Here is a 13,912-nt window from a genome sequence, read left to right as displayed (position 1 = left end):
TACTTAGGACAACGAAGTGCATGCCTGGGTACTACTGTGGTTCCACAGGCAAGGGCAAACATTTTTCCATGAAGGCACTGACCATCTCGTCTCACAGTGGGATTAATGCATTAACAATTATGGCAATTACTTTATAAATAATAAACAGTTTACTTACTTTTTCCCTATTTGTCTCATTTTCATTTGACTGTCCTTATACACTGTGTATTGATGTAAAATGCATTCAGATTCAATCCAAAATGTGTAGGTAGGAACAAATTTAAGCCTACAAGAACTCAAACCTAGATGCTTGCCTTTCACAGACAATGAGCAACCTGTTAAACTAGCCAAGCATTTCTATTTTATATATCAGCCAAAAGTTTCAATTTGCCATTTGTTTTCCACTGTACATTTCCAGCTAATATGCTGCATGATTAATACCTCTAGGAGAAAGAACACAGAAGAGTGTCCTTAAGTCATTATTGCACTCTTGTAAAAAGGACAAAAAAGGAAAACAAATTACTTCCATGACTGTTTTCCTTTTTTCCCATGTCTCATTTTGCTAGCTGGAAATCCAATGAAATGCATAAACTTTGTGCAGCAGTTTCTTTTTTCCTGATGAATCATGCAGAAATATCATGCCAGTCACGCAAGCTTATTCTGAATACTTATTTCCTACACACATATGTAATGAGAAACTGATTGGACTGGTAGGCCATCGACTTTCTTTGTGGTAAGGGAATGTCTACCTCAAATTACCATCAACAATAACTATAGATACACTGAAATATAGTAGCATATAGATATCAGAGAGAAAGTACATCAGATGTAATAGTGTGCTCAGACACACACAATATCTCATTTCTAAATCCTATGTTTGTCACAGCTGACTAGTTGTCATGTGTTTACATTAGTAACTGACTGCTTTGCTGGGAGTTTGTAGACATAGCTGAACACACACAAGTTTGATAAACTACTTATAATAATTAAAATTAACTATCACCATCGAGTGATCAGCCATGAGACGGACCCACTACTTTTTTTTTCTCTCCTCGATCATCAGCAGGTTTGTTTCATATTTTCAAGTACTTATTATTTCTGTAAATTATAAGGAGACACAATGGATGGCCATCACTTACATTCACATACATTATGAAAAGTTGGGAAGGAGGATAATGTCATTCACATCACAGATCAAATGGAACTCCTCCATTCTAAGGGCAAAGAAAGGCAAATATGATAGGTCATTCATCTTTGAAAGGTTTTTGTCATCTCTTGTTCTCACAATATGTGCATCCCTCTCAAATCAGAGTCTGAGTGACTAGCTCCTCCAAAACAAATACCTATTTTCTCTCTGAGGAAGGAACTAACAGTTTTGAAAGTTAGGAATAGTTGGAACTTTTAAATGTGTCTAGCAGCAGGACTAGAATTTTGCCTTGTGAATGTATGTGCTGGATAACCATCCTGTTACCCTACGATTTCCTCATGACTTCTCATTATTATTATTATTATTATTATTATTATCAATACATATTTATCACTTAAAGAAAAATATAGAAAAACCAAAAGCAAGTATTGCTTCTGGGGAGAAAATAAAAAGCGTCACAATAAATTAAAAGTACAATACGAAAAAAGTACAATACGAAAAGATAATCTGAAGAATTGGTATTTGAGGGTTTTACCTGCGAGCATCCTTTCGCCAATATGGAGCATAAAGTCCAGAGAATGCTGGAACAAAATAAACTTCACGATGAGCTGTCATTTCTTTAATCATATTCTCGGACTCAGCAATATCTTTCAAAATACCAATGTTATCTTTCAGCCAACTAAATGCAACACCTGCAATGGCAATGGCGCCTTCCAGGGCATAAACTGGAGGAGTATTTTTTCCCATGCGATATGCTACAGTTGTCAAAAGGCCATGACTTGAGTGCACTACCTGTAATAAGTACAGACATTTTTACAAAAATATTGAAAATGATAAGTGATGCCATGGTGGAATGGTCTACGGATAAGATGGGTACAGAAAGTTGGAAAAACATTTGTTTAAGGTAAAATCCATCATTGTATATCTGACAAAAACATAATTATGTGTCTGGTCATATGAGAGATTACATCTACATAACTATTTTCCATCATTCTTCATTGTACACAAAAAAAGGATTCAGTATCTGTCCCCACATAATTTTTGCTTTTTTTAAATACAATTTTCATGTACACCTACTCTGCAAACCACTCTGAACTGCATGGCAGAGGATACCTCCCACTGTACCATGTATTAGGGTTTCTTCCCATTCCACTGATGTATAAACCATAGGAAGAATGGTTGCTCAAGTGTCTCTGAGTACACTGTACAAAGCCTAATCTAGTCCTCATGGTCCGTAATGGAGCTATACTTACACAGTTGTAGTACATTCCTTGATTCCTTACTAAATATTGGTTTTTGAAACTATGTAAGTATGTTCTCGTGGGACAGTTGCCATCTGCTACAAGCATCGTCCAGTTGAGATTTTTCAGCATTTCTGTCACACTCCTCTATGGATCTCAAACACATGTATCTATCAGTGCTGCCCTTATTCTATGTCATCTGTTAGTCCTATTTTGTATGGCTCCTACACAACTGAGTAATATTTTGGATGGCTTGCATAGCTGTTTAGTTAGCAATATACTTTACAGTCCGAATGTGTTTTTCCCTGTATCCTACCAATTAACAAAGGCCTACCACCTCCTTACCTAAAGTTGAGCCTATGTGATCATTTCATGTCATATCACCAAAAACATTGAATGTAGTTGCTGGATTCCAGTTGTGTCTTGTTGCCTTGTTGATATTGTAGTCATCCTACTTTTTGTGAAATCCATGATTATATATTTCTGAACATTTAAGGTAGGATGTCAATCTTAGCAACACTGCTATTACGACTAATACTAATACTACTACTACTCTCTCTCTCTCTCTCTCTCTCTCTCTCTCTCTCTCTCTCTCTCTCTCTGTGTGTGTGTGTGTGTGTGTGTGTGTGTGTGTGTGTGTGTGTGTGTGTGTACCTATGTCCCTCCCTATGCAGAACTCATACATTCATCATACTACATATAAGGTTTAATGTACCATCATAATCAAAAGTTACAGTAGGATCACATCATATTATAAATTGATCTGCTCTTCCAGCAAAGAGGCATGTAAAATATGATTATTCTCAAAAGTTTCAAGCAGAGCAGTATGGTGATAAAAGTTGGCCAACAGCACTGATGGTGACCAGATGTTGTTGTAGGTAGCTTGTTGCACTGTATCTGTTTGTGCAGCCAATAATGTGATCCACATCATCTTTTTCATCGCCTTCAAATAATGGGGATGCGACCAGAGCAATATACTGTAGATGGTTCCTACAACAGCAGTGGTTGAATGGTAGGTGCTTTGTAGTGTTTGTGAGTCTTCTGGTGCACTGATTTTTTCTCATGTCGGAAGTTAGGAATCAGATTGCATTCACTTGGCCATAATCTTTGCCTTTGTATATGGATGTCTCTTGCCATTCTATGTTCTACTTCTCTCTGACTGTTGATTTAATACTGTTTAAAAGATCTGTAGCTAATAATTCCATGTGCCCCTTGCTCTGCATTGACTGCTGCTTTGGTTAGCTTGTTTACTGCCTCACAACCAAGTATCCTACAGTGTGCTTTTATCCAGCAATTGGTAACTTAATGGTTCCTATTTGTGATCTGTATCATCATATTCAAGATGTCATACACTATAGTATGGCTGGATTTTTCACTGTGAAAATGTCTTAACAATTCCAGCACTAATCTGAAATCAGAAAGAACAACGAACTCAGAGTCCAAGTGCTTCATGGCATAATGAACGGCTTGAAGAATAGCCAAAAGCTCAGGTGTCACAATCACAATTTCCTTAGGGAGCTTGAATTTTATTTCAATATGACAGCTGCTATCCCAGTAAGCACAACCACATCCACCACCACCTTTATTCTCTGAAGCATTGGTGTAGATGAATCTTACATTGTTATGTCTGGAGAGCTAGTCAATCAAAATGCAATTACTTTAATAACCACAGCCAAAGTCTAGGTCTGAAGACCACAACATACACTTGTATGGTAGTCTTCTTCAAAGAACAGTAATTATTGTGCAGACGCACTTTATTTGGGAAATGAACTGGTACCCATGCACGTGGCAACAGGAGGAGAAAGACTTCCACTGATCCAGAATCTGCACAACCGCATTAAGGTATACATGATGTAATATACGATCCTGACCGAGCTGTGACCATATGAGTAAAAATTTTGCTCTCAGATATTCGCAACGTAGATGTAGGGGATGGTCATTTGCTTAACTAGAAGAGTGTTAGGTTAGTGTAGACTGCACTGTCTCCAGCACTGAACTCACATTTGTCTAATTCTCTCAACACATTTCTGGAGCTAACCCAAAACAAAGACAGCCATAATCTATGTATGGATGTACCAAAGCATGAAACAGTCTTAGTGCAATGTCTGCATCCTCTCCCCACCTCAAATCCATGGGAGTTCGCAATACAGTAGTGGACCTTCTGCAGTTTGCGACAGGTTCTGTAATATGTATGTGGTACAATAAATAACACTGTTAGCTGTGTGTTTGTTTTTTATTATCTAACTAGTAAACCCCAGTTCTTTACAGAATCGAACTTGCATGTATAAAACTGTTTCAAATATTTGATTACATTACAAATGAGTTGATGTGTTAAATTATGCCTATAGTTTGTTGGAAGTCACTAACTGCTCTCATTATGAAACACTGGGCGAATTTAAACTGGGTAATCTGCACTCAATTTTATGCAAAAGCTAGTGTTTATGCCTCTCTGTGCTCCTAACATAATATCTCCTGAACTACGCTGTACAGTGAAATAAATTTGCAGGTACATTTAGAGGTATACAGAGATACTGTCTGCAAACTGTGTTGCAAATACAGTTAGTAGTAAAGAAGCAATAAATTAAAACATCATGGATGATGCCAAGTCTGACTGGACAACCAGTGAAACAGTAAGTGATAAACCTTTTCCCTTCCATAATATGGGGGGGGGGGGGGAGGGGCAGGGAGGGGAAGGGGGGAGTTAGCAAAAAAAAGTTTTTGCAAATGTTTAAAATTTTGTGTAAACTTTGATGGAAGTCACTCAGTGCTCTCATTCTCAAAAACTGGATGAGTGGAGTCCTTGTATTTGCATGCCATCAGTTACCCTGCCTTAAAACAAACATATAGTTTCTAGCTGTAATACTTGTCTTATTGTGTTAAAAGTTAAACATAAGATTATACCTCTTAATGAGTGGATCATGGCAGCATTGTAAATTTATAAATTCACTCAATAATTATGTGAGGTATGGAAAATCAATTTTTTTTAGTGCTAGACTGCAAATGGTGCTGGGTACTGGGTTCTGAGATAGCATTTTAATAATGAAGACTGCAACCAGTTTTTGTTGTTCACTCCACTATCAGGCCCCTCAATGGCAAATGGTTGTCAAGTAATCAATGAGAATCACAACCATAAAAGGACTGAAAACCATCAGCATCCACAGAACTTATCATGTGTGGTGCATCTGGTGCAGTGTATCATTATGATGATGATTCCTGTTTATTACATAGCCACTATTTGTCCTACAGGGATCTGAGCAAAATATTGGCTGCTGCCTTGACTGGTAGTACATACAAACCAAACTCCAGTGCTTCCAAGGGACGAATCCTGTATCTGGCATTGAACAGAATTGAAGACTTGCTAGACGATATATCAAAACCTCTCTTCACCAGATACATGTTTAGTCTAGACATAGCTTGATATATCTTCTGGAGCCACCAGGAAGTGAGTCACTCGCTGAATAAATACACAGGTCATCAGCGTACTGTAAACTGTTACTTTTTAAGGTAAATTTGGACGTAAGTCCAATGTAAACACATTGAACAGCAGGGGAGAGACAACAGCTTACAGGGCTAACCCTACACTTGTCATTCTCAGCCCCACAGTTATTTCCATTTCTTACTATCAGAGATCAATGGGAAAGTAACTAGACAAGTTTGCTCATGAAGCTAGTGGGAATATTCTTCCTCCGCATATTGGGAGCCAGCACTTTTTAGGGAATGTTTATACTGCAGCCACACTGCCGACACCTTGCTGCTAGCAAATCACACCTCGCTGCTCACAGGAAGCCTTGTTGCATTTACGCTGCAGGCTCACTGCTGGCACATAACTGCTTACTGGTTGTGCAGGCACCTTAATTCTCACAGACTATTTGTAACATGCTTCTGTTCAGATGACTAGTTGAATGGATTAATTGTATTGTGTGAATCAAAACAATTATCTCAACATAGTCTGACAATAGTAATTGTGGTTAGTAGTGCCAAAAATGTGTTTATTAAAATGGAGAAAGAAGAGATATGGATCCACCCTTTGAATGTAGACCGTCCACACTGCAGATTATCAACAACTCAAAAATTATCCAGAGCACTTTTTCAGATAGTTAAGAATGTTACAACACATTTTCCTGTTTATTTCAAATATTATTCGGTCAGAATAGTTAAAGATATGAAGATTTGACCCACCGCTATTCACACAATTTCTGTAAAGAGTGATTCGTTGGCCTACTTACTCTGATGTAACATTTTGCCAGTTTTTATTTATATCTGCTTCACGTACAACATCTGCCACTTGTAGATTTTTGTTCCAATATTAACATCAAAAAAGAAAATTATAAATTAGGAGAAACAGAGAGAGTTAATTTCCAAAAATCATTACGGCTAACGAAAAGGTTGTCATGTCTGTATGCCATAGAGTCCCTGATATCTTTGTGTCCGAAAAAGGTTGAAGTACGTGACTATCTAAAGCTGTCACTTGCAGTTCTTGTTCTTGAAATTATCTCATAAGCTCAGAACAAACATTACCATCTGTGTATGGTGGTTTCATTGGTATGTTACTGTCAAAATGCAGTCTGTCTACAAAGGGCATTGCTTACAAAACATCATCTTAGAACAATGTTCAAATATGTTGCATCAATATGAAATAGAACTATCAGTGGATATTAAATGTAAAAAAAAGAAGTGCAGCACCAATAGTCACATGTTTGTTTGATCCACAAGACAATGTCACAGAAATGCAGAAAAACCTGAGCTAGCAGGTGCAAAGTACTTCTCATAAGAATACTTACAACATTTTCAAATATCAGTATCAAGTGAGGATTCAAGGAATATACTACAGCCTCCTGCATACAACTCCTACAGTGGTTGCAAAGACAAAATTAAACTAATTACAGCTTGCATGGAGGCATTTAAGAAGTTATCTTTCCCCAAACTCCATAGGCGAATGGAACGGGAAGAAACCTTGACTGACAAGTACCCTCTGAGATGCACTTCACAGTAGTTTGTAGAGTATGTATGTAGATAGACATGTAAAAGCAGATATATGGTGTGCAAAGAAACTGCATAATGAGGAGAAGTCAATCATGGCACTGCTAAAGTGATCTTAAAAGCATCCAGTCACAGCTCAAGTTCCAGGATGTATGGTGATGGTCACAGTGCGGTACACAAACCACTTTGATATCGTCGCCTTGCGAGGATTGTAGTGAGCAGTGCGGCGAGCAGTAATGGTGCAGGTTAAATGGACCGGTAAAATGCAGTGGGTTTGATTCATCATCGTCGACCCACACTGCGAGCAGTGAGGTGGCAGCATAAATGCTCAGCCGTCCCATGTTCTCTCCAAAGAACAAAATTTGTTTTGGAGAAAATGTTGTGGTACTCATACCACCACTCAAGTGTATATTTCAACATCCTTTCCAGTACTTTCTGTGCACAGTTATGAAGCATTTTTGGCTGACATGATGTTACTTCATTAGGTGGTTTACCATGTTTTCCTATTGGCACTATTTTTGATTTTTTTCATTCAGGGATATCAATTCCTTTGCTCCAAATACTATTAAAAATACTACAAAAATAGTTCCCCCCTCTTTCTGTGTTAAGAAAGAGAACATGCTGTAATGTATACTGTTAGTCCTGGGGCACTATTTCTCCCAAGTAAAAGTGAAGCATTCGTTCAGCAAATGGTATCCCTTCCTCTTTGTATTCTTCAACTAAGTCTAATGCCAAAAGGTTCAAAAAGTCAGTAACTAGTTTCTCCAGAAGCATTTTTGTACTACTGTTGTTCCAAGCTCTACGTATAAGTCTTATTCATTGCCAGATGGTTGACCTGGGTACATCTTTGTTAAGGTAGTCCTAGACGTTTATTCGTGCAGATTTCTTCTTAGTTTTGAATAGTTGCTTTATTTTCGCCTGAAGTCTAATTTTATGTAAGTTTCTTCTGAAAGATGCCTTTTGTGCAGTTTTAGTGGTTCCCTTTGTTCCCGCAGTGCTTTTTATTGGATTCCTCATCTCATTATATTGATAAGTTTCCATTTTCAGATCAAACACTTTATTTTGATTTATAGACCCATTGCAGCTTCTTTAGCACAAGCAATAAAATTAGCATATTCTATTCTTGTTCCTTCAAATTCTGAAAATCATTGTACCTTTCCCAAAAGCAGAGTAGTGTACTTGTTCCAGTCTTCTTTCCAAACGTTCCAAATGTAGGTTGGCCATGTGACACCACATACCACCTGTGTCACATCTGAGAAAGTTGGGTAGATGGTAAGATCCAAGGGCTTTTGCGGCTACCTCCTGTATAAAGTCTAATGCTAAACATGGTGAGCAAATTATACAATATACTCAGTTGTTGTTTGGTTGCCTTTTTGCTTTGTAATCTGCACAACTGACATTAAGTTCATTCCACCCCTATTTGGTAGGTTTGAACAACAAGCAAATGTTACGGTGATGTTTCGTGAACTCAAATGGGAATCCCTGGAGGAAAGGTGACATTCTTTACGAGGAACGCAACTGAGAAAATTTAGAGAACCAGCATTTGAAGATTCTGCTCCTCCAACATACATTGCACATAAAGACCACAAAGATCCAGTGCGCAATATTCTTAACGAACTATGCCATTCCTGAAGTCTTTCAATATCTAACTAAATACTGGTCCAGCTTTTTTTCTGACAGTACATAACTATAAATAACTGCAGTATCAGCAAAAAGTCTGAGGTTATCACTAATACTGTGTGCCAGGTCATGAAGATACAACATTCATTCGTTCATTCACTGTGTTCTATGGAACCTCATCAAGGAGAAGAACCATCAGAGATGTTTAACTAATCAAGGTATACATAACATTACACAAAGACATCACAGACATTCATTCTCTACTGCATTAGCAGGAAACTTAATCTGTACTGTATTAACAATAAATGCAGTATCCCTATACTGCTTAATGCTATTCACATTTATGGCATCCAATTTAATTGAAAAAATTAGTAAGAAAGCTGCTGCTACTACTATGGAAAAAAGTGCAGCCTCCTTAGTGAATCCAATTTATAGTATATTACTAATTGTCTTACAGATTTATAGCAAACATTGCTAATTACCATGTAGTTAACAGGCTTTTCAGTCCCTGAATCTAGAAGTACAGATAATTTGTAGAAAGAGTGGCCAGTTGTGTTTGTTTTTAATTTTCTTTTGATTGATTGAGAGGGGTTATGGGACTAAACAGTGAGGTCTTCAGTCCAGCAATTCAAAAGTGGGCGGATCCAGTCAGATGGGTCAAACTATAAAACAAGGAAGCTAAAAACACACACAGTAGAAGGCATAAAAGGGTAGGCCAAATCTAAAAACTGGAAAAACAGAGGGATAAAAGAGTAGTCTTTGCATGGGGGAGTGGTCATGGGTCCCTGACCCAGAAAATACGAGGAGAGGTCCCAAACACAACTGGCTGACCCATATTTGTCACCTGAAGACTACATGCATGCAGAAGCTTAATGCTCTCCGCCTCCTGGCCCAAATGTTTTGGGATGCAGACCATGTTTCTGTTCTCCATCTTTACCATGCTCTGGTTTTGTTCAGACTAGATTATGGTTGTCAGGTTTATGGCTGAGTGAGTGGCTCCTTCCACTCTGAAACTAGTTGACCCTGTTCATCATTATGGAGTGCGTCTGGCTATTGGTGCTTTTCGCACTGGCTATTGGTGCTTTTCGCACTAGTCTCGTCAACAGCCTCCTCACAGAAGCGGGGATTCCCCCTCTACAAATATGATGGAGCCAAAGAGAAGGCCCATGAAATGGAACTGTGCTACAACATATATGTGCTGGTCACCTAACTGGATCAGGGTGTACTGTAGGTCTATGGTAAAAATGCATAACCCACATTTTGGAGGGAGAAAACTGGAAGCCTTGGGAAACGGCCCACACAGAGACCTATGGGATGGCACCTTGGAGCTGGTGTTCAGCAGATGCTACCAAGTGGCAACTATACCAGATGCAAAAATAGTCGACATACAATGTCCAACAGAAGGTACAAGCCCATTGATGGCAATGAGCTGGAGTGCGACACTTAACACAGTACCCTGTGGGATAATGTTCTCCTGGGTCCGAGCGATACTGACCGAGGTGCCAACTCAAATCCGGAAGAGCCGGTCAGATAAAAACTCAGGAATAAAAATTGGAAGTGGGCCACAAAAGCCCCAGTGATGGAGGTTAACTAAAATGTGATGGCACCAAGCCACGTCATACGCCATATGTATGTCAAAGAAGACCGTGACAAGGCATCAGGGGTTAGTAAAAGTCTTGTCGGGCTGCTGTTTCCAATTTGAGTAAATGGTCAGTTGTAGATCGTCCTTCCCACAAGCCACACTGATACGGGGATGAATGCTAATTTTCTTTTGAACTGTTAGAGATACCTAATTTCTTGCTTTACATTACATGGGAACTTGAATCTACTACCACAATATGTAACACCATTCTGAATACTGAAATTTATCTTTGTGTCTTGTATTATGACTGTGAATATCTCTGTTTAGCAGAATCTTATTTTCAGCATCATCAATAAAAACCATTAATGAGTAACTGTACTATGAAGTGTAAGAACTCAAAAACCCTTACTAATGCTTCTGCAAGATGTACAGTTATCTTCTTTACACCATATTGTTACTGCTCACTTCTGCTAAACAAACAATTCATTTACTTTAGGTGCACTGCCCCAAAAGATAATTCCATAAAACAACAGGGAGTGAAAATACGCACAATAAGCCAAAACTTGAGACATAGCAAGTCAGAAACTGTCCACCTGGTATGTCTTCTGCTCCCAGTGATAACCAACTTTTTTTCCTAATTTTGCATTCTAACTAACACAGTAGCACACAAAATATGTAATATGTACAGAAATATTCCAAAATACTATCTATGCAAATTTATATTTACACTTATTATTCAGATAATTAATACAAATATATAATTATTCCAGTAACATAAATGGTTTTTGCTGTATCCTGCTGTTAGTGCATGTAAGTGTGAGTGCACTGAGTGTAGTGTTGCTGCAAGTGTGAACTTAAATCAGCTGCCAACTGTATCAGAGCAGACTGGCCAGTAGAGGTCACCTATGGGAAGTGCACAGATGACAGAGTCTCCATCACGCCATCTACCGGCAACTCACATCTACATACATGTAGAGCAGCACTGACTCATGCACAATACGTTCTTCTAGTTGGTACTGTTCACATCCCTTGTTCTGTGTATCACTCATGATGCACCTTCTGTATGATTCTTTTGTCTTGTTATGTGTGAAGACATGTGAGGCATATTTCTGTTGCCCCCATGGGCTCGGCATTCATTTGCTGGGTATGGGCTTGGCGACCCCGGGGTTCCTGACATGGGGACTGGTAAGATCCTCCAGTCCCCAGTCACCGTAAGGTCTGGGCATGCTTCAGTGACCACCGTGCGGCGCAGCGGAGGAACGTTGTGTCACAGGGAATGGGGATCTTGGTTTGACTGCGCAGATTGCGAGGATGGAATAAACCTCTATTAAAAAAAAAAAAAAAAAAACACAATCTCAAGGTGTGCTGCGCGCTGATGAGATGCATGGCTGTAGAGGTGTAACAGTCATTAGCGGGCAACCTCTGGGGAACCTGCCACACTTCAGTTGTATAAGGCTTACTCAGGCATGTGGGGCTCTGTCTGAGTGGACCCTTATTTCCCTAGCTGCTCGTGGGACCGAGATGGAATCCTCGAAATCTTCTTCTTCTCCTCCCAGCGGGAAGGGTGTACTGCTTGGGAGTTCTCACACCCATTCATCAAAAAGAATGAGGGAGGCTAGTCCTCCAGATAATCAATTTGTTGTCAGTAACGGGGCTCAAGGAGTCATGAATCATAATGCCTTTGTAGTAATTTAGAGGAAGGAGGGGACATTTGAAAAAGTGTCCCCCTTCTATATCCATAAAGGCTTAGAAGGGCTGGCTGGTACCCTAAACCCTACTAAGCGGATGCACAATGGTTCCTTGCTTGTTGAGACTAACCAGGCAAAGCAGGTGGAACTCCTTACGAAGTCACAGAAATTGGGTGAGTACGACATCATTGTTGAGTTGCATAAATCCCTTAACTCCAGCAAAGGTGTGGTAACCTGCCGTGATATTATGGATATAGATTTTGCTGAACTCAAACAAGAATGGGCACCACAGGGGATCATAGATGTGGAATAAAGGACACGCAAGAACAATGGAGAGACTGAGAAGACTGCCACTTTTATTGTGACCTTCAATTCTCCAACACTACCTGAACACATCATGGCAGGTTTCCTCTGACTTGGGGTTCGGCCCTATGTACCTAACCCTATGTGATGCTTCAAATGCCAGTGCTTTGGCCATACAATGCTGAGTTGCGGAGGCGAAGCAACTTGTGGGATGTGTGGAAAGGCAGCCCATGAAGCTGGGACGGACTGTCCATCTCCAGCAGTCTGTATTAACTGCTCTGGAAGCCACCCAGTTTGGAGCCAAGCCTGCCCTGTTTTTGCAGAGGAATGCAAAATTCAGTAAATCAAAGTGACTAAGCGGATCCCATACACAGAAGCCAAAGAGGACTATCAGGTGATGAAACCCCCTCAACGTCTTTTGTTCCCTTATCCACCTCGGGCACCTGTATGTGTCAAAGTAAAGCGAAAGACATAGCGATTCAAACAGCTACAATGGAAGAGACCAGTAATGCTTTCACAGTGCACAGCCCGATGGCAGAGTGTCCCTCAACACCAAGTTTCTTCGAAGAAAAGTGGCTCTCACCGCCTCCTTTCCCCCTCATCCTTGCTGTGAAATAGGGCAGGGAAAGGATCCCAACATATGGATTGAAAGCTGACCCAGGTGCCATCAGACGTCATTCTGGCACGTCTGATCGATGATGAGGACATCATGGATTTTGATGCCTCATCACCCGACCCAGTCAGCCCCAAAACCACGCCTCACTCTTCAAGCGTCTCACCGCCTTGACACAAAGACAGGGGTAGTCAAGACCACATTGACGAAATGGCTCCCATACTTCAATGGAATATAAATGGGTACAGGACTCATCTGGCGGAACTGAGACTCCTTGTACAGGACAGACCCTTTTGCCTCCGCCTTCAAGAGACTGACACACCTATACTTGGAGGTTATCACCTTTATAGAAGCAATGACCTTACTGGTGACAAGGCAAAAGGTGAGGTTGCAATGTTCGTAAAGGACACTTTTCACTCCTCACCTATTCCCTTAACAACAACACAACAAGCGGTTGCTGTTCGGATAGTGGGCCATGTTGACATCATAGTGTGCTCTGTGTACTTATCACCCCACAAGCCTCTTGATAGTGGGGTCCTCACTCATCTTTTTGATGAACTACCCCGACCCTTTCTCCTTTTGGGGGACTTCAATGAACACTATGGGGTTCTAAAACCACATGCCCCAAGGGTCAGGTACTTAAGGATATGCTACACACAAAATATCTTATACTGCTGAACATGGGTCAAACCACACATTTTAGCACCGCTACAGGTTCGTCTACAGCCACAGACCTCTCCTTCTGCTTGCCTGATCTTG

At 40.0% G+C, this 13,912-nt stretch overlaps 1 protein-coding gene across 2 annotated transcripts in view; it reads right to left on the bottom strand.

Annotated features, from left to right (window-relative positions):
* Window positions 1–13,912, bottom strand: part of LOC126259564 (glycerol kinase-like) — a 155,703-nt gene that overhangs the window by 79,052 nt on the left and 62,739 nt on the right. For both annotated transcript variants that reach the window (XM_049956463.1, XM_049956462.1), the window contains one exon: window positions 1,662–1,918. In XM_049956463.1, the coding sequence (XP_049812420.1) occupies window positions 1,662–1,918 (257 nt within the window). The remainder of the gene's footprint in view (window positions 1–1,661; window positions 1,919–13,912) is intronic.

The sequence above is a fragment of the Schistocerca nitens genome, chromosome 5 (genome assembly GCF_023898315.1).
Source record: "Schistocerca nitens isolate TAMUIC-IGC-003100 chromosome 5, iqSchNite1.1, whole genome shotgun sequence".
In the NCBI taxonomy this organism is placed as follows: domain Eukaryota; kingdom Metazoa; phylum Arthropoda; class Insecta; order Orthoptera; family Acrididae; genus Schistocerca; species Schistocerca nitens.
The sequence above is the reverse complement of the archived record's forward strand: the minus strand, read 5'-3'. Positions and strand labels throughout refer to the sequence as shown.